The sequence below is a fragment of the Salmo trutta genome, chromosome 2 (assembly GCF_901001165.1).
Source record: "Salmo trutta chromosome 2, fSalTru1.1, whole genome shotgun sequence".
Taxonomy (NCBI): Eukaryota; Metazoa; Chordata; class Actinopteri; order Salmoniformes; family Salmonidae; genus Salmo; species Salmo trutta.
Genome location: NC_042958.1, coordinates 4,483,198 through 4,501,381, shown reverse-complemented (window position 1 = coordinate 4,501,381; position 18,184 = coordinate 4,483,198). Strand labels below are relative to the sequence as shown.

At 45.6% G+C, this 18,184-nt stretch overlaps 1 protein-coding gene and 1 long non-coding RNA gene across 5 annotated transcripts; one reads left to right on the top strand and one right to left on the bottom strand.

The window, feature by feature from the left end:
* Positions 1-4,430: 4,430 nt before the first annotated feature.
* Positions 4,431-4,905, bottom strand: LOC115148040 (uncharacterized). The gene is made up of 2 exons (XR_003866585.1): positions 4,833-4,905; positions 4,431-4,498 (listed from the first exon to the last, which is right to left on the bottom strand). It is a non-coding gene; the product is annotated as an uncharacterized LOC115148040 (long non-coding RNA).
* A 527-nt stretch (positions 4,906-5,432) lies between these two features.
* LOC115149161 (kelch repeat and BTB domain-containing protein 2-like) lies at positions 5,433-17,599 on the top strand. 4 transcript variants are annotated; one of them, XM_029691766.1, is made up of 5 exons: positions 5,433-5,594; positions 9,697-10,434; positions 11,847-12,012; positions 14,137-14,370; positions 14,986-17,599. In XM_029691766.1, exons 2-5 carry the CDS (start codon positions 10,262-10,264, stop codon positions 16,312-16,314), a joined length of 1,902 nt encoding a protein of 633 aa, XP_029547626.1. In that variant the 5' UTR covers positions 5,433-5,594; positions 9,697-10,261; the 3' UTR covers positions 16,315-17,599. The 4 variants fall into 4 exon arrangements, with proteins under 4 accessions (XP_029547626.1, XP_029547616.1, XP_029547607.1 ...); XM_029691756.1 differs by having other exon boundaries at positions 5,433-5,766; XM_029691747.1 differs by having other exon boundaries at positions 5,433-6,011.
* Positions 17,600-18,184: the final 585 nt, after the last annotated feature.

The window sequence follows — 18,184 nt, the reverse complement described above, 5'->3', positions numbered from 1 at the left end:
AGGGGAACTGCAGACAGATACAGGGACTCTACTCATAAAGCCTAGACGTAGTAGGGGAACTGCAGACAGATACAGGGACTACTCATAAAGCCTAGACGTAGTAGGGGAACTGTAGACAGATACAGGGACTACTCATAAAGCCTAGACGTAGTAGGGGAACTGCAGACAGATACAGGGACTCTACTCATAAAGCCTAGACGTAGTAGAGGAACTGCAGACAGATACAGGGACTCTACTCATAAAGCCTAGACGTAGTAGGGGAACTGCAGACAGATACAGGGACTCTACTCATAAAGCCTAGACGTAGTAGGGGAACTGCAGACAGATACAGGGACTCTACTCATAAAGCCTAGACGTAGTAAGGGAACTGCAGACAGATACAGGGACTCTACTCATAAAGCCTAGACGTAGTAGGGGAACTGCAGACAGATACAGGGACTACTCATAAAGCCTAGACGTAGTAGGGGAACTGCAGACAGATACAGGGACTCTACTCATAAAGCCTAGACGTAGTAGGGGAACTGCAGACAGATACAGGGACTACTCATAAAGCCTAGACGTAGTAGGGGAACTGCAGACAGATACAGGGACTCTACTCATAAAGCCTAGACGTAGTAGGGGAACTGCAGACAGATACAGGGACTCTACTCATAAAGCCTAGACGTAGTAGGGGAACTGTAGACAGATACTACAGGGACTCTACTCATAAAGCCTAGACGTAGTAGGGGAACTGCAGACAGATACAGGGACTCTACTCATAAAGCCTAGACGTAGTAGAGGAACTGCAGACAGATACAGGGACTCTACTCATAAAGCCTAGACGTAGTAGGGGAACTGCAGACAGATACAGGGACTCTACTCATAAAGCCTAGACGTAGTAGAGGAACTGCAGACAGATACAGGGACTCTACTCATAAAGCCTAGACGTAGTAGGGGAACTGCAGACAGACACAGGGACTACTCATAAAGCCTAGACGTAGTAGGGGAACTGCAGACAGATACAGGGACTCTACTCATAAAGCCTAGACGTAGTAGGGGAACTGCAGACAGATACAGGGACTCTACTCATAAAGCCTAGACGTAGTAGGGGAACTGCAGACAGATACAGGGACTCTACTCATAAAGCCTAGACGTAGTAGGGGAACTGCAGACAGATACAGGGACTACTCATAAAGCCTAGACGTAGTAGGGGAACTGTAGAAAGATACAGGGACTACTCATAAAGCCTAGACGTAGTAGGGGAACTGCAGACAGATACAGGGACTCTACTCATAAAGCCTAGACGTAGTAGAGGAACTGCAGACAGATACAGGGACTCTACTCATAAAGCCTAGACGTAGTAAGGGAACTGCAGACAGATACAGGGACTCTACTCATAAAGCCTAGACGTAGTAGAGGAACTGCAGACAGATACAGGGACTCTACTCATAAAGCCTAGACGTAGTAGAGGACCTGCAGACAGATACAGGGACTCTACTCATAAAGCCTAGACGTAGTAGGGGAACTGCAGACAGATACAGGGACTCTACTCATAAAGCCTAGACGTAGTAGGGGAACTGCAGACAGATACAGGGACTCTACTCATAAAGCCTAGACGTAGTAGGGGAACTGCAGACAGATACAGGGACTACTCATAAAGCCTAGACGTAGTAGGGGAACTGCAGACAGATACAGGGACTCTACTCATAAAGCCTAGACGTAGTAGAGGACCTGCAGACAGATACAGGGACTCTACTCATAAAGCCTAGACGTAGTAGGGGAACTGCAGACAGATACAGGGACTCTACTCATAAAGCCTAGACGTAGTAGGGGAACTGCAGACAGATACAGGGACTCTACTCATAAAGCCTAGACGTAGTAGGGGAACTGCAGACAGATACAGGGACTACTCATAAAGCCTAGACGTAGTAGGGGAACTGCAGACAGATACAGGGACTCTACTCATAAAGCCTAGACGTAGTAGGGGAACTGCAGACAGATACAGGGACTACTCATAAAGCCTAGACGTAGTAGGGGAACTGCAGACAGATACAGGGACTCTACTCATAAAGCCTAGACGTAGTAGGGGAACTGCAGACAGATACAGGGACTACTCATAAAGCCTAGACGTAGTAGGGGAACTGCAGACAGATACAGGGACTCTACTCATAAAGCCTAGACGTAGTAGGGGAACTGCAGACAGATACAGGGACTACTCATAAAGCCTAGACGTAGTAGGGGAACTGCAGACAGATACAGGGACTACTCATAAAGCCTAGACGTAGTAGGGGAACTGCAGACAGATACAGGGACTACTCATAAAGCCTAGACGTAGTAGAGGAACTTCAGACAGATACAGGGACTCTACTCATAAAGCCTAGACGTAGTAGGGGAACTGTAGACAGATACAGGGACTCTACTCATAAAGCCTAGACGTAGTAGGGGAACTGCAGACAGATACAGGGACTCTACTCATAAAGCCTAGACATAGTAGGGGAACTGCAGACAGATACAGGGACTACTCATAAAGCCTAGACGTAGTAGAGGAACTGCAGACAGATACAGGGACTCTACTCATAAAGCCTAGACGTAGTAGAGGAACTTCAGACAGATACAGGGACTCTACTCATAAAGCCTAGACGTAGTAGGGGAACTGCAGACAGATACAGGGACTACTCATAAAGCCTAGACGTAGTAGAGGAACTTCAGACAGATACAGGGACTACTCATAAAGCCTAGACGTAGTAGGGGAACTGCAGACAGATATAGGGACTCTACTCATAAAGCCTAGACGTAGTAGGGGAACTGCAGACAGATACAGGGACTCTACTCATAAAGCCTAGACGTAGTAGGGGAACTGCAGACATGGCCATAAAGAGAGAGAGGGCAGGACACTGGAGATCTGAAGTACAGAGAGGAGTGGAAAAGAGGTGTGTGTGTGTCTCTGTCTCTGAAAAAAAGAAAATAATAGGTAGCCATAACACAGCTAAACAAACAAATGGCCCCTGGACGTCATGGACCAGTCGATGGAACATAACTTCACAAAAAGTTTCAACATCCTGGTTTTCAAGTGGTTTTAAATGAAATAAATATATTGACCGTTAGTCTCATAAGAGACCAACAAGAGCATCTGTGAATTCTCCGGTGTATTCAGAAATCTATGTAACACTAATAATGAATGCTATCCTAAGACTTTATAAACAAATGACTTTATGAATTGACTGAATTTAAACGGAACGGACGTGTGTGAAAAGAAAGGTACAATGAGGGAGGTCAAAAACAACAACCAGACAACTCCTCTCCTCTTCCTGTCCTTCCTGTGAGCTGGTCGGCTAAATGGACTCCATCTCTGGAAGGGAAGAGAAAAACAACAACCAGACAACTCCTCTCCTCTTCCTGTCCTTCCTGTGAGCTGGTCGGCTAAATGGACTCCATCTCTGGAAGGGAAGAGAAAAACAACACATACAAGCTTAACATAAAAGAAAACCATAAAAGGTGAGATTTATGTTAACTAAATACTGCTAGTATAGTGTAGTTAGAGGCCTAAATATTGGAGCAGTGCAGTAAAGTTGGTATTACTTGCTGTTTACTCATGGAATTTCTATTTCAGAGATAAAGATGAATATGACAGGAAAATATTTAGACAGTAAACTTGTTTTGGGATATTTTATAACCTAGAAACAACAGCTATACATTTGCCTCATATTAATACTTTGATCAGAAATACCAATTAGCCTACATGACTACTGTAAAAATGACTTACTTTACTTCACTGTGGCAACACTTATGACACTACCTGTGAAGTGGAGAAGAAAAAAAACGTACCATTGAACTCGGCTTTCTTTGCTGAGGCAGCCTCTTCAGTGTTGGCACCAGGCTCATGACAGAGGGTCTTTTCATCCTCCTTCCTGTGAGCATCAGGTTGGGCTGCATCCCTCTCGACGGCTTGGAGGAGCCTCTGCTGAAATGAGTTGAGTGGCTCTGGGGGCTGGTACCTCCGATAACGCCTGGTGTGACGTTGTTACTCTTTGTTTCTCTGTGTTTCTCTCCTCGTTTGTCTCCACGGCCACATCCTGTTCAACGAGGTCCTCAGTGGTCACTTCCGTGAGGTTCATAATAATCTCAGGTGGTCCTAGATCCAGAGGTGCTTCCTCCATTTCATCGTCTTCCATGGCTGCACCGGTGGTGGTCATACTTGTGGATGATGTAGATGTTGTAGAGGGTCTCGCTGCACCGGTGGTGGTCATACTTGTGGATGATGTAGATGTTGTAGAGGGTCTCGCTGCACCGGTGGAGGCGATGGTCGCACTTGTGGATGATGTAGTAGAGGGTCTGGCTGTAAAATTGCCACGTGTTGCCCTAGGCACAATAAATGGATCCAGAAAAGAAAGAATGTGGCAGAAGCACCAAGGTTGCTGGCCTGAAGCTGCTGGCCCAGAACTCTTCTTCTCTTTCTCTGCCCTTCTCTCTCTCTGATACCTGTCCCTGAGTCCTCTCCACTTCCTGCTACAGTCTTCTTCTACATAGACATGAACATGATAAGCCAAACCATTACCTAGCATAACTATAGTTATTAGATAGCTATCAAAACATATCACCTACTGTACACACACAGTTATCTGACCAAATTATCAGGGGTAGTAGTATTTACCTATTATTGTTTAACTGACATACACACTAACACTCTTTCAAACATGATTATTTGGGAAAGTTATCAGGGGTAGTAACTAGCATAATTTATATAACTAATTATTTCACACACACACACCTCATTGGCTAGGTAAGCAAGCTAGGCTAGCTAAATAGCTAACGTTAACTAGCAACATCTAGCACAAGCTCACTACTAAACTGACCTGGCAATCCTACTATCGTCGACACTTGTCTCCAAGCAGCATTTTTCGTGTTTTATGTCCCTGTAGCTGTCAGCAGTTGTGTCAAAAAAGACAGGGTTTTGAAGATACTGCGAAAATTATTCTCTCCTCTATGTGTCCAACCACATGCGACCATCTGCAAAAGATACCAGCATCAGTATGGTTGCCTAGCTGCGCAAAATGTTATGCAGCAGTGATGCAATGACGCAATAACGCTGTGATGCAGTGACGCCATGACGCAGTCGGTGTGTTCGAAGCGTAACCCGGTGCATTGATAGAATCCCCTCGCTGAGAGTTTTTGGGCGCATGCCCAGTATCCTCATTTAGCCCCTGGTGTCTTGCACCGCGCCTGCGGTCGTCACTAGTTACCACAGCCACAAAGTCATAAACCCCGCCTATTTCTACCATTTATATATATATATATATATATATATATATTTTTTTTATCAGATTTTAAACCATACTGCTAACCTTATACCGAACACTACATTAAGACAAAAAAGCTAATTGTTGTTTTCATGAATTTTAACGAGATAATCAATTTTGACTTTGTGGCTGTGGTAATTAGTGGAAACCGGACCCGGGGTTTTGTATAAAGGTGTCTTGCTGGTTGCTTCAATCGTAATTGTGTAAATTCGGTTTCCGGAGCTAGTAACTGTCTTTGCGTAGCTTGCCACTTTCTGTAATAGCAAGAGAAGACCGGTCGGCATCGAATATGCTGGAATAGCGTTTAAATTAGCTTTTGTAAGGAATGTTTGTTTAAAATCTTAACAGACAAACATAGCTAACTTATAATGTAACAGTCGCTTGTTAGCCATCTCATGCTATATATCGTCAACAGCTAACCCTTGCTTGTTATTTACCTGCGTGTTTAGCTAGATCTATGAGCCTGCTGGACACCAATACGGACCTAACGGTAGATTTACATTTTGTAATTGATATAATTTTTAGTTCATCACTGTTGCTAACTGAATAATTTGGTTGTCATGATATATGTGTGGGTGTAAGTCCCGGGAAGAAGTACCCGGAAGGGAAGAGCAGCTGCCGCTTTATGAGAACTAACTTAACGTTATTACTAAAGACAGTTAAACCTGTAGCTAACGACTAGACCTGGCAATCAAGCTTTTATTTTAAAGGAATAAATGGTTCGAAAAAAGAAAGGTGAGTAGCTAGTCAGTCACATCCACTGAAGGCCTGTCTTGCTTATCCATGTTTTGGAGGGGAGGGTAGTAGAAAAATGGGGCAGTAACCCAGGCAGCTAGCTGGCGTTAGCTTACTAACCTAGTTAGCCAGAATGTTATGGTAACTAACACCGACAAAAGTAACGGTAACTAACGTGATAACACTGACTAGATAACCAGTTCATTTAGCTAGCTAGCTAATCCGTTAGCTAGCTAACTAACCAGATGTATACACCATTGATTTTGAATTATCACCATGAAATGTGTCAATATGTTAGCCGACTAACTAAGTTACCAGTTATTTTTACATGAATGTGGCCTAGCAGTAAGGATGTAATGCATAACTAACGTTAGTTACTAACAAACACTCGTTATGTTCTAGTTAAACTAACAACCACAAATGGTATCAATTGATTTTTCAGCGCTCTAAATTCAACAGCTTTTAGCTGGCTATGCTAACGTTAGCTAGATGAGTGTGCTAACGTTAGGCAGCTAGCTACCACCAGTAAGGTTTCAGACAGTACACAGACTAAAGTTGGTCATATTTATGTTAGCCAGCGTCGTGTCCCATGTTGTGGCGAGGAGGGCATAAACACACGATTCACGACATTGGTAAGTGAAGGGAGATGGCTAACATGGTTATCCTAACTAGTATTAGACCGTGTTTTGGTGCCTGGCCGCCGTCAATGTTGCGGCTGTCCCCGAGTAAATCAAATCTAATCTATAAAACGTATTTTTCCATATAGATTATTGAGCTTGTTCGGCGCTTTAAACACTGCGATTAAAAATTCAGACACAAACTACCAAAGAGGGAGCCAGAGATCAATATAGCCTAACCAGAAAAGGGGGGGAAACTTTCTGTTTCTGCCATTAAGATCCTGAAGTTACCGGTAATAAGCTACACCAGCGGTCGGTAACCTTCTCCATGTGGAGTGCCAAGTTATCCTACCATTTCTACTCATCTATGTACCAGTTAGGATTTTCATATGCACATTTTTGTCGAACAGTTTCATTTTATAATAGTCTTCATATCTCAATGTCATGTGGCTAATCAAAATTATAACGAAATTATACTTTTAGATTTGTAACTTCTATTGTCAATATGTAAAAGTAGCCTACATAAAGCCAACAAATAAAAACCATTACAGGTAGAAAATATCCAGATTTTAAAAAAATGATCCTTTAAATCACATTTGACTATGACATGTTGTATTAGCTATTAACTTGGTCCAGCCGGAAACTTGCATCATTGTATGAAATATTGTTGGCCTCAGTTTCTGCTCCAGACACAGCTGTAGGGTATTTGCTTAAGGGATAAGAAGTAATCATGTTGGAATATTTTATGACGTTTCCACCAGATCACAGCATGACTTTTTTCGACTTTGCTGAGTGGTTATCGAAAGGGAGAGGGATGGAAATATTTTTCAAATAGGCTACACTGAGGAACAATTATTATTTATATTTTTTTAACTTTTTTTTACATCCATTGAGAATGACAGACTTTATTTACTTGCTATTTGAGGCAAAGAATACATTATTTATAGACCTACATTTGACTGCAGGCCAGGTAAATGCATATCTGTGTCTCCCAGAATTAGGATGCCTGTATATAAATGCAGACATGGTTAACCTGGAGAAATGTGCCATTTTGGTCCCCAATTGCTGTAGTTTGGCATTGGTAGGCCTGTATAGGGTAGACTGCACCATTTATTTAAGCCAGTGGGTTGATGCTAAAAGTGCCTTGATAGCTTTGTAGCATGGCAGCGTGCCAGGGATGGAGGCTGAAGTCATCCAGGATATGACTATGTTGTGTCGCAAATGGCTCCCTATTCCCTACATAGTGTTACTACTTTTGACCAATGTTGGGTTTAGGGTGCTATTTGGGACAACCTATGCATGGTGTTGGCTTACAAAGCTGTGCTCTCGTTATGTTTTGATTTTAAACACTTTTTATGGTGCGCTTAGTAGTGCCCCATTAACAAGTGAATCTGGGTTTTATCAGTGTGTCGCTCTCCCTGTGTCAGGCTGCCCATTGCTAGACATACACAGGCACGTAGCAGTCTGTCTGGCTGTCAGCGAGTGCAATGAGTCTTGCCAAGCGGAGGGAGGGATAGGAGGATGGAGATGGATGGAGGGAGGTGACCTGCAAGGGTAGACCAGATTGTTGACAGCGCACTCCTCATGCAGAAGGGATGTGGGCTGATCTGATAGGCTGAGGGGGGAGAGAGAGTATCTTATCTCTGGAAAATGCTGTGAGTGATAAGACCTACAGTACCAGTCAAAAGTTTGGACACCTACTCATTCCAGGGTTTTTCTGATGAAGACATCAAAACTATTAAATGACGCATAAGGAATGTAGTAACAAAGATAAATCAAAATATAGTTTAGATTCTTCAAATGAATCTAGAGGCGAAAGAATCTATTTAGGTGAGGTGCTGGCTAGCGGAGTGGAACACTTTTAAAATATATAAAGGAGAGCTGCACGCTCTAGGAGCTTAGATGCAAAAAATATTTATGTCCAATGTTTGGACAGACAAGCTGTCTTCATCAGGGTATAATGACAAACATGCAGGATGACTCATTGATAGTGTCAAGACACACAGGTGTCTGTAATCATAGCCAGGTGTGGCCTGATATCATTGGTTAATTCTCATATATTAAAACATATACATAAAACATATGGATAGCGTACGATCATAGATTAAATTAGTCTACATAGCCTACAGACATTTACAATGGCACCATCACAAGAATGGCTTCAGATCAAAGTCTGCATTGAGACTGACGGGAGCAAGGGTCTTATAATTAAACATCCAGGCAGCCTCTCGTTTTAACAATAAATTGTCGAGGTCACCCCCTCTTCTAGGGAGGGTGACATGTTCGATGCCAATATAACGCAGAGACGAAATCGAGTGGTTTTCTTCCAAAAAGTGGGCTGCAACTGGGTAAGTCTAGTTCTTTGCACCTAATGGTGCTACGATGCTCTGAGATGCGTACTTTTAATTCACGCTTTGTTTTAACCACATTTTACCACAAGGACAAGTTATAAGATGAATAACTGCCTTAGTGGAGCACGTGATAACACCTTTGATTGGGATCTGTTTCCCTGTTTGTGGGTGTTTGAAGGATCTACATTTATAAGTGCCATTGCATTGAGCGCAGCCATGACACTTGTAGTTTCCATCCAGTAGGGGCGCAAATACACGTTGTGCAGGGATATCTTGGGGTGGTAAATCAGAGTTTACCAGTTTACCAACGCCCTTGTCACAACTGATTGACTCAAACGCATTAAGAAGGAAAGAAATTCCACAAGTTAACTTCTAACAAGGCACACCTGTTAATTGAAATGCATTCCAGGTGACTACCTCATGAAGCTGGTTGAGAGAATGCCAAGAGTGTAACGCTGTCATTAAGGCAAAGGGTGGCTACTTTGAAGAATCTCAAATAAAAATAAAACCCATTTTATAACTTTTTTTTTTGTTACTACATGATTTCATAGTTTTGTTGTCTTCACTATTATTCTATAATGTAAAATTAAACCAAAATCCCTGGAATGAGTAGGTGTCAAAAGTAGTGCACTATATAAACAACTAGTGTTTCTGTATCCTGGACCTGACTTGATGGAAAGTAGTTTGATTGATTCAGATTCTGTTGTGTGTTTTCAGCCCAGAACTGATGTAGCAGTGGCACCATCCCCACCACCACAGCCAATCTGTCTCCACTACCTCCGTCCAGTCCCCTGGGCCTTCTCTGTATGCCCCTAGAGAGACCTGTCTGTCTGGGCTGTCCAGAGCAAGGAGGGACAACACAGCTGAGACTGACCCACCAGAACTGACTGGTCTACTCTGGAGGTTCTAGACTCCTACAGATAGAGAGCCCAGTTGGAGGATGCTACCTGATTGGTCTCCGTGCTGAGAGAGGAACCAACCTGATTGGTCTCCGTGCTGAGAGAGGAACCAACCTGATTGGTCTCCGTGCCTGCTCATCCATCAGTGGGAAACAGCAGGAGTTGCTGTTTTGGTTTGTGCTTCAGACGTCCTTTAACCTGGTCCTGGGACACGCCTGTTCTGTCGCTCAGCCAACACTGGTGTCACAAACCAGCGGGCTCTCTCTGGGACTCTGTAGTAGTGGTTTTTTATTTATAATTAAAAACATTTCAGGTTGGTTTTGGAGCCCGGTTCTTTTACCGGCTTTGTTAACTACTGAAACTGGGATTCATGGGATGCAACCATGTCGGATCTCAATGAGCGTAGGCCAGTCAACACGGACTACGCTGTCTCCCTGCTGGAGCAGCTCAAGTTGTTCTATGAACAGAAGTTACTGACTGACGTGGTGCTGCTGGTGGAGGACAACGAGTTCCCCTGTCACAAGATGGTCCTGGCCACGTGCAGCTCCTATTTCAGGTGAGTTAACTCCATGTTCCCTACGTAGTGTACTACTTTTGGCCAGAGGACAAGTCTATGGGCCCTTCTGTTCAGCAGAACATTCCATACCAGTACTACAGTACAGCAGCAGGCCTATTGGGGAAACCATTAAGTCACTCCTGGGTTGTGTCCCAAATGGCACCCTATTTCCCTAGTAAGTCTCTGGTCAAAAGTAGTGCACTATATATATATATATATATGGTTCCATTTGGGACTCCACTTTCCACTGCAGCACTTTAGTCATTTAATGTTGTGCTTCTGAAAGAAGCCCCTGGGCCCTACCCTGGGATACTTCTTGAACCACCGGTTCAAATCATTGGTTTGGGAGTATTACCAATAACTGATGCCAAGGGATCAAGCTTTGCTTTATCTGCTTTGTTTTATCTTGGCCAGGTTGCAGTTGTAAATGAGAACTTGTTCTCAACTGGCCTACCTGGTGAAATAAAAGTGAAATAAATTAAAGTGTGGACAAACATTAACACGCATACCTCTATATATTTCTTAGTAAACAGCAACCCCTATTAGACCATGGCTGTGTCCCAAACGGCACCCTACTCCCTATGGGCCCATGTCAACAGTAGTGCACTATATAGGGTGCAACCTGGACCAAGCTCTACACTGGTTCCCACACACGCCACTTGTTATGAGGTGACAACATGCAAAGCATTTCCCCTCTAGGGTTCAGAGAGGTGTCTCCCCCCCCCCCCCCCCTTCTCTTCCTCCCTCGGTGTCCCTCCTCCCCTCGCTGCAGGGGAAGGGAAGCCTTGTCACGCACACAGAGCTGGGAAGGAGACCCGCAGAGCTGAAGGCGGGGGGGCCAGGCAGGGGGGGGGCCAGGCAGGGGGATGCCTGCAGGGGGATGCCTGCAGGGGGATGCCTGCAGCGTTGTGTAACATCCAGAGCATGACCCTAACAGATCCTGCTTTGAGCAGTAGACAAACCACCTCTAGACACACACTCACTCTCCTATGAGCCCTGGGCTAAAGTAGTGCACTATGTAGGGGAATAGGGTGCCATTTGGGATATAGCAGAATTGAGAGCGAGTGTGAGAGAGGCACAGCATGGATACACAAACGGTATGAATGAGTGTAGTTGATCTGCTAGGGAATGAGGAAGTGGAGGAGGATGCTTCTAGAGGATGGGGGGGGGGGGGGGGGACGCTATGGCTGGCTGGGGTGTTGCGTCAGAGCAGAGGACGCAGCCAGAGAACATGCTGCGGTCTGGTCACTGGTTTTAGTCTCATGCCTGAGAGAGTTCAACTGGGGCTGCTGGGATTGACAGTCTACCGCAGCGGCCCAAAAAGCATCCTATTCCCTACATTGTGCACTACTTTTGACCAGAGCCTTATTAGTCTGTCTTGAGATGAACTCTGTCCTGTTCTCCTCCTCCAGGGCCATGTTTATGAGTGGTCTGTCTGAGAGTAAACAGAGTCATGTTCACCTGAGGACCGTGAACCCAGCCACCCTGCAGATGATCATCACATATGCCTATACAGGCAACCTGGCTATTAACGACAACACCGTGGAGCCCCTCTATGAGACGGCATGCTTCCTCCAGGTAGGACACAGTACATAGAGCATAGACATGTGACGTGGAGGCACCTGATTTGAGCCATAAAGGAGACCAGGCATCTACCACCCCACTATCAGATTAGGGGGGGTAATGCAGCCTAGGTTTCTTTTTGTTCTGAAATCACCAAAACTCACTAACACATTTTTGCAGATTGTGTTTGCTAAAGGTATATTCATATTTTGTTTACAAATGAGCTATGACATAACCAATGAACAGACAGTTGAAGTCGGAAGTTTACATCCACTTAGGTTGGAATCATTCAAACTCATTTTTCAACCACTCCACACATTTCTTGTTAACAAACTATAGTTTTGGCAAGATGGTCAGGACATCTACTTTGTGCATGACACAAGTAATTTTTCCAACAGTTGTTTACAGACACATACATACATACACTAATTTGACTGTGCCTTTTAAACAGCTTTGAAAATTTCAGGAAATGATGACATAGGCTAATAAATGAAGGTGTACCTGTGGATGCATTTCAAGGCCTACCTTCAAACTCAGTGCCTCTTTGCTTGACATCATGGGGAAATCAGCCAAGACCTCAAATTGTAGACCTCCACAAGTCTGGTTCATCCTTGGGAGCAATTTCCAAACGCCTGAAGGTACCACGTTCATCTGTACAAACAATAGTACGCAAGTATAAACACCATGGGACCACGCAGCCGTCATACCGCTCAGGAAGGAGACGCGTTCTGTCTCCTAGAGATGAACGTACTTTGGTGCAAATCAATCCCAGAACAACAGCAAAGGACCTTGTGAAGATGCTGGAGGAAACGGGTACAAATTATTTATAGCCACAGTAAAACGAGTCCTACATCGACATAACCTGAAAGGCCACTCAGCAAGGAACAAGCCACTGCTCCAAAACCGGCATAAAAAAGCCAGACTACGGTTTGCAACTGCACATGGGGACAAAGATCGTACTGTTTGGAGAAATGTCCTCTGGTCTGATGAAACAAATCTAGAACTGTTTGGCCATAATGACCATCGATATGTTTGGTGGAAAAAGGGTGAGGCTTGCAAGCCGAAGAACACCATCCCAACCGTGAAGCACGGGGGTGGCAGCATCATGTTGTGGGGGTGCTTTGCTGCAGGAGGGACTGGTGCACTTCACAAAATAGATGGCATGAGGGAGGACAATTATGTGGATATATTGAAACGTCTCAAGACATCAGTCTGGAAGTTATATCTTGGTCGCAAATGGGTCTTCCAAATGGACAATGACCCCAAGCATACTTCCAATGATGTCGCAAAAAAGTAAATCTTTCTCTCTACTATTATTCTGACATTTCACTTTCTTCAAAGAAAGTGGTGATCCTAACTGACCTAAAACGGAATTTTTACTCGGATTAAATGTCAGCCATTGTGAAACACTTTAAACTCAGCCAAATAAACCAGGTGTATGTAAACTTCTGACTTCAACTGTATCTTTCAACTTTGATTTCACCCACATCTGAAAATAGAATGGTTTTGACGATGTTTTTCTGGAGTCATCTTCTCCTCTCGCTTTGACCATGCAGAAGTGATTTGTTGTCCTCCAATATGTTATCAACTTTACCCTGTATATTTAAACGTGATCCTATACACTGAGCTTTCTATTTCAACAATATGGTGAACCTGAACAAGGTAAATATCTATTTATAAGCCCTGTTCAGCAGGTATAGCCAGATGCTTTGTCTCTCGTAGCTGAACCAGCGACTCATAACATTTATAGATTTTTCTGACTGACCGCATGACACATTTGGATTGGTTTGGGGTCCGCAGACCACACTTGTGTCTGTAACGTTTGAATGACTGATGTGTAACGTAGGGGCCCTAGTATCTAGGGGCCCTAGTATCTAGGGGCCCTAGTATCTTACTCATGACTTAATTGCTGACCGTCCTATTTGTGGACTGAGAGCATTACTGAATGAATGAGGATTATGTATGTGGACAATGATTGTGATTTATTTATTCTTACTAACATAATCACAATGTTGGTGTCCTGGTAGTTTTTCATACTGTGGCTGGGCTGGTTCTCTTTACCTTATCATTTTAACAAATGCTCTCATCCAGTGACCTCATTCAACTAAGGTTAGTATTAATACCCCCCCTTAAATACAGGTAGAGGACGTGCTGCTGCAGTGCAGGGACTACCTGGTGAAGAAGATCCACGCAGACAACTGTGTCCGGATGCTGAGCATCGGGGACCTGTTCTCCTGTGTGGAGCTGAAGCAAAGCGCCAAGCGTATGGTGGAACACAAGTTCTCTGTAGTCTACCGTCAGGAGGCCTTCCTTCAGCTGTCCCACGAGCTGCTGGTCGATGTACTGAGCTCAGACAACCTCAACGTGGAGAAGGTGGTTACCTTTTTTTTGTTTAGACTTTGTCTTCATATTGTTATCTGTATGTGTATTTTCTACGGACTATCATCGGTAAAGCGTGGGTCTGTTCCAGCAAGCAGGCTCAATGACTTGGCCAGCTAACTGTCCAAAATGGCTTGGGGGGGGGGGAGAAACTTCAGCATTTTGAAATTGGCATGTTATAATTGGCTTAACCAAGAGTTAGCCGTATAAGTTAACTTAAAGGAAGACTTTGAGATTCTGGCAATGAGGACCTGTATCTAGGTCCCCAGAGTCAGATGAACTTGCCTCCGTGTCCAGTATGAAGGAAGTTAAAGGTAGTTTGGCGAGCCGATACTAACAATCATTAGCTAAATGCCTGTAATGCTAGCAGATAGAGACTTCCAGTCACTGCGCTAACGCCAGTTAGAAATTGTGCTAGAGCTATTTAGCAACGTCTTTCAAACTGCTCTGAAATGTAAAAAATGGTATGCATGAGTTCATCTAACTCTAGATAAAAGGGTCTCATTGCCAAAATCTTAAAGTATCCCTTTAAGTAGTTCTGCTTTCTGGAATAGCGCCCTAAATGACCACCCATGATGGGCTGATAAACATTCTCTCATCTTCTCTCAGGAGGAGACGGTGAGGGAGGCTGCTATGCTGTGGCTGGAGTACAACATGCAGGCCAGGTCCCAGTACCTCTCCTCAGTGCTCAGCCAGATCCGCATCGACGCTCTGTCTGAGGTGACGCAGCGCGCCTGGTTCCAGGGCCTACCTCCTAACGACAAGTCTGTCGTAGTGCAGGGCCTCTACAAGTCCATGCCTAAGTTCTTTAAACCCCGCCTGGGGATGACCAAGGAGGAGATGCTCATCTTCACGGAGGCGACGTCAGAGTCGCCGGCTGACATGGGTCAGGTGACGACGGGCCCTAACCACACGGTGGTGTGTTACAGCCCGCAGGCTGAGAAGGTCTACAAGCTCAGCAACCCGCCCGGAGACCTTCAGAAGGTGGGAACGCTCGTCACCCCCGACAATGACGTGTTCATCGCCGGCGGGCAGATCCCGCTGAAGAAGTCGATCGCCAACCACGGGAAGAGTGGCGGCAAGATGCAGGCGGTTTTCCGATCGGTGGACAGCTTCTTCTGGTTCGACGCCCAGCAGAACACCTGGTTACCCAAGACGCCCATGATGTGTGCCCGCATCAAGCCCTCTCTGGTCTACTGCGAGGGCTACATCTACGCCATCGGGGGGGACAACGTGGGCGGGGAGCTGAATAAACGTACCGTAGAACGCTACGACTGTGAGAAAGACGAGTGGGCCATGACGTCTCCTCTCCCCTGCGCCTGGAACTGGACCACGTCCGTAGCGGCACACGGCTGCGTCTACGTGATGACCCACGACCTCATGTACTGCTACTTCCCCCGCGCTGACACCTGGTTAGAGATGGCCATGAGGAAGACCAGTCGCTGCTTCGCTTCCGCCGCCGCCTTCGGTGACCTCGTCTTCTATATCGGCGGGCTCCACTTGGTCAACAACTCGGGTGTCCGCATGCCTACCAGCACCGTCGACGGCTCCTCGGTCACCGTGGAGATCTACGACGTCAGCAAGAACGAGTGGCGCCTGGGCGCCAACATCCCTGCCAAGCGTTACTCGGACCCGTGCGTGCGGGCCGTGGTCCTCCTGGGTTCTCTCTGCATCTTCATGCGTGAGACTCACATGAACGAGCGTGCCAAGTACGCCATCTATCAGTACGATCTGGAGCTGGACCGCTGGTTCCTGAGGCAGCCTGCGTCTGAGCGGGTACTATGGGACCTGGGGAAGGACTTCTGCTGCTCCGTGGGGAAGCTGTACCCGTCCTGTCTGGAGGAGTCCCCATGGAAACCACCCACCTACCTGTTTTCTCCCGACGGGGCCGAGGAGTTTCAGGTGGACGGGGAGATGGTGTCTCTCCCTCACATATAACTCTTGACCTTTCACCTCTGGATGTGTTGGAGGGGTGGCCCTCAAGGCTTGTGGGGGGGGTTAACTGCCACAGTACTGAGACACTAAGTGGGTTGATATCTGGATCAGAGGCATCTGACAATTACTAGGCTTGCTGCATTTTAAAGGCTATTCTGCCTATCTGCCAGGCTGTTGCTGACAAGCAAACAGTCAAGACATTCAAAATGTAGGAGAGAAACGAAAAACAATTCCCCTCCAAAATACTAGGATTTGAACATCATTTTTTGTTGTTGCCAGTTCTGACTTTATTATCACAAGTCAACGGATATGTTTGTGGTGATGACGCACTTACAGGTTCTCCTTGGAATAATGATGGAAACTGTACCAAACCCTCGTGATCGCCATCTCTTCTTCTCAACACTGTTTTCAATCCACGTGTCTTTCCCAGGGACACCTGGCTTGTGTCCCAAATGGCTCCCTATTCCCTGTGTTGTAGGGCACTACTTTTGACGAGAGCCCTATAGGCTTCTTGCGAAAAATACGTGTTTTTATATAGAATTAGGGTGTGATTTTGGGATGCACCTGGTATTGGAACATCCAGGGGACAGGGTCTGGGGTGTCGCAGTGTGAAGGGGGATGTGGGAGAGGGTTCTAGGTGGTGACTGCAGGTCCTGTCACTAGTTGTCTCTTCACCTCTCGGTCCCAGACACCCACACAAAGCCCCTGTCTCTCCCCTGGTACACTACTGCCCCTCTAGCTTCTCTCCTAGGCATGCGTCCACAATGGCTCCCTATTCCTTACAGAGTGCACTACTTTTGACCAGGGCCCATAGGGCAACCGTACGCTTGTTGAGCTCACCCATAGGGCTCTGGTCAAAAGTAGTGCACTCTATAGGGAATAGGGTGCCATTGTGGACTCTTCTTTAGTCAATCTCTCTGGACAAAGGTCTTCCACCCAGCCAGCCGGCAGTTTACAGGACAGCACCATCACTAGCTGACCTCCGTCTCAGTGTAGTGATGGGAGGATTTATGCCGGCTCTCTTTTTTTAATATATTTTTTTAACATGTGCGGGTCTTCGCAACAATACACACCACCTTCACGCTCTCTCTGTTCCATCAACACACACCACCTTCACGCTCTCTCTGTTCCATCAACACACGCCACCTTCACGCTCTCTCTCTCTGTTCCATCAACACACGCCTCCTTCACGCTCTCTCTCTCTGTTCCATCAACACACGCCTCCTTCACGCGCTCTCTCTCTGTTCCATCAACACACACCACCTTCACGCTCTCTCTGTTCCATCAATACACGCCTCCTTCACGCGCTCTCTCTCTCTCTGTTCCATCAATACACGCCTCCTTCACGCGCTCTCTCTCTCTCTGTTCCATCAATACACGCCTCCTTCACGCGCTCTCTCTCTCTCTGTTCCATCAATACACGCCTCCTTCACGCGCTCTCTCTCTGTTCCATCAATACACGCCACCTTCACGCTCTCTCTCTCTGTTCCATCAATACACGCCACCTTCACGCTCTCTCTCTCTGTTCCATCAATACACACCTTCTTCTGTCTCTGTCTCTGTCTCTGTCTCTGTCTCTCTCTCTCTCTGTTCCATCAATACACACCTTCACTCACACCTCCTTCACTCTATCAACAACTATAGATTTTTGGGCTCATGCGTTATTTCCAAGCTGCTGAAATGAATATATATTTTTCATATCTTTAAGAAAAGCAACTGTTTTAGTGTGGGGAAAATAACCAGGTTCTATTTTGTATTAGTGTATTTAATATCAGACATTACTGTAGTGTGATGGTGTATAGGTCTCCACCCCACCCCCTTATCTGATTTTTACATTTTCTTGTGAGTGAAATATTGAGGACTCTTGCTGCTG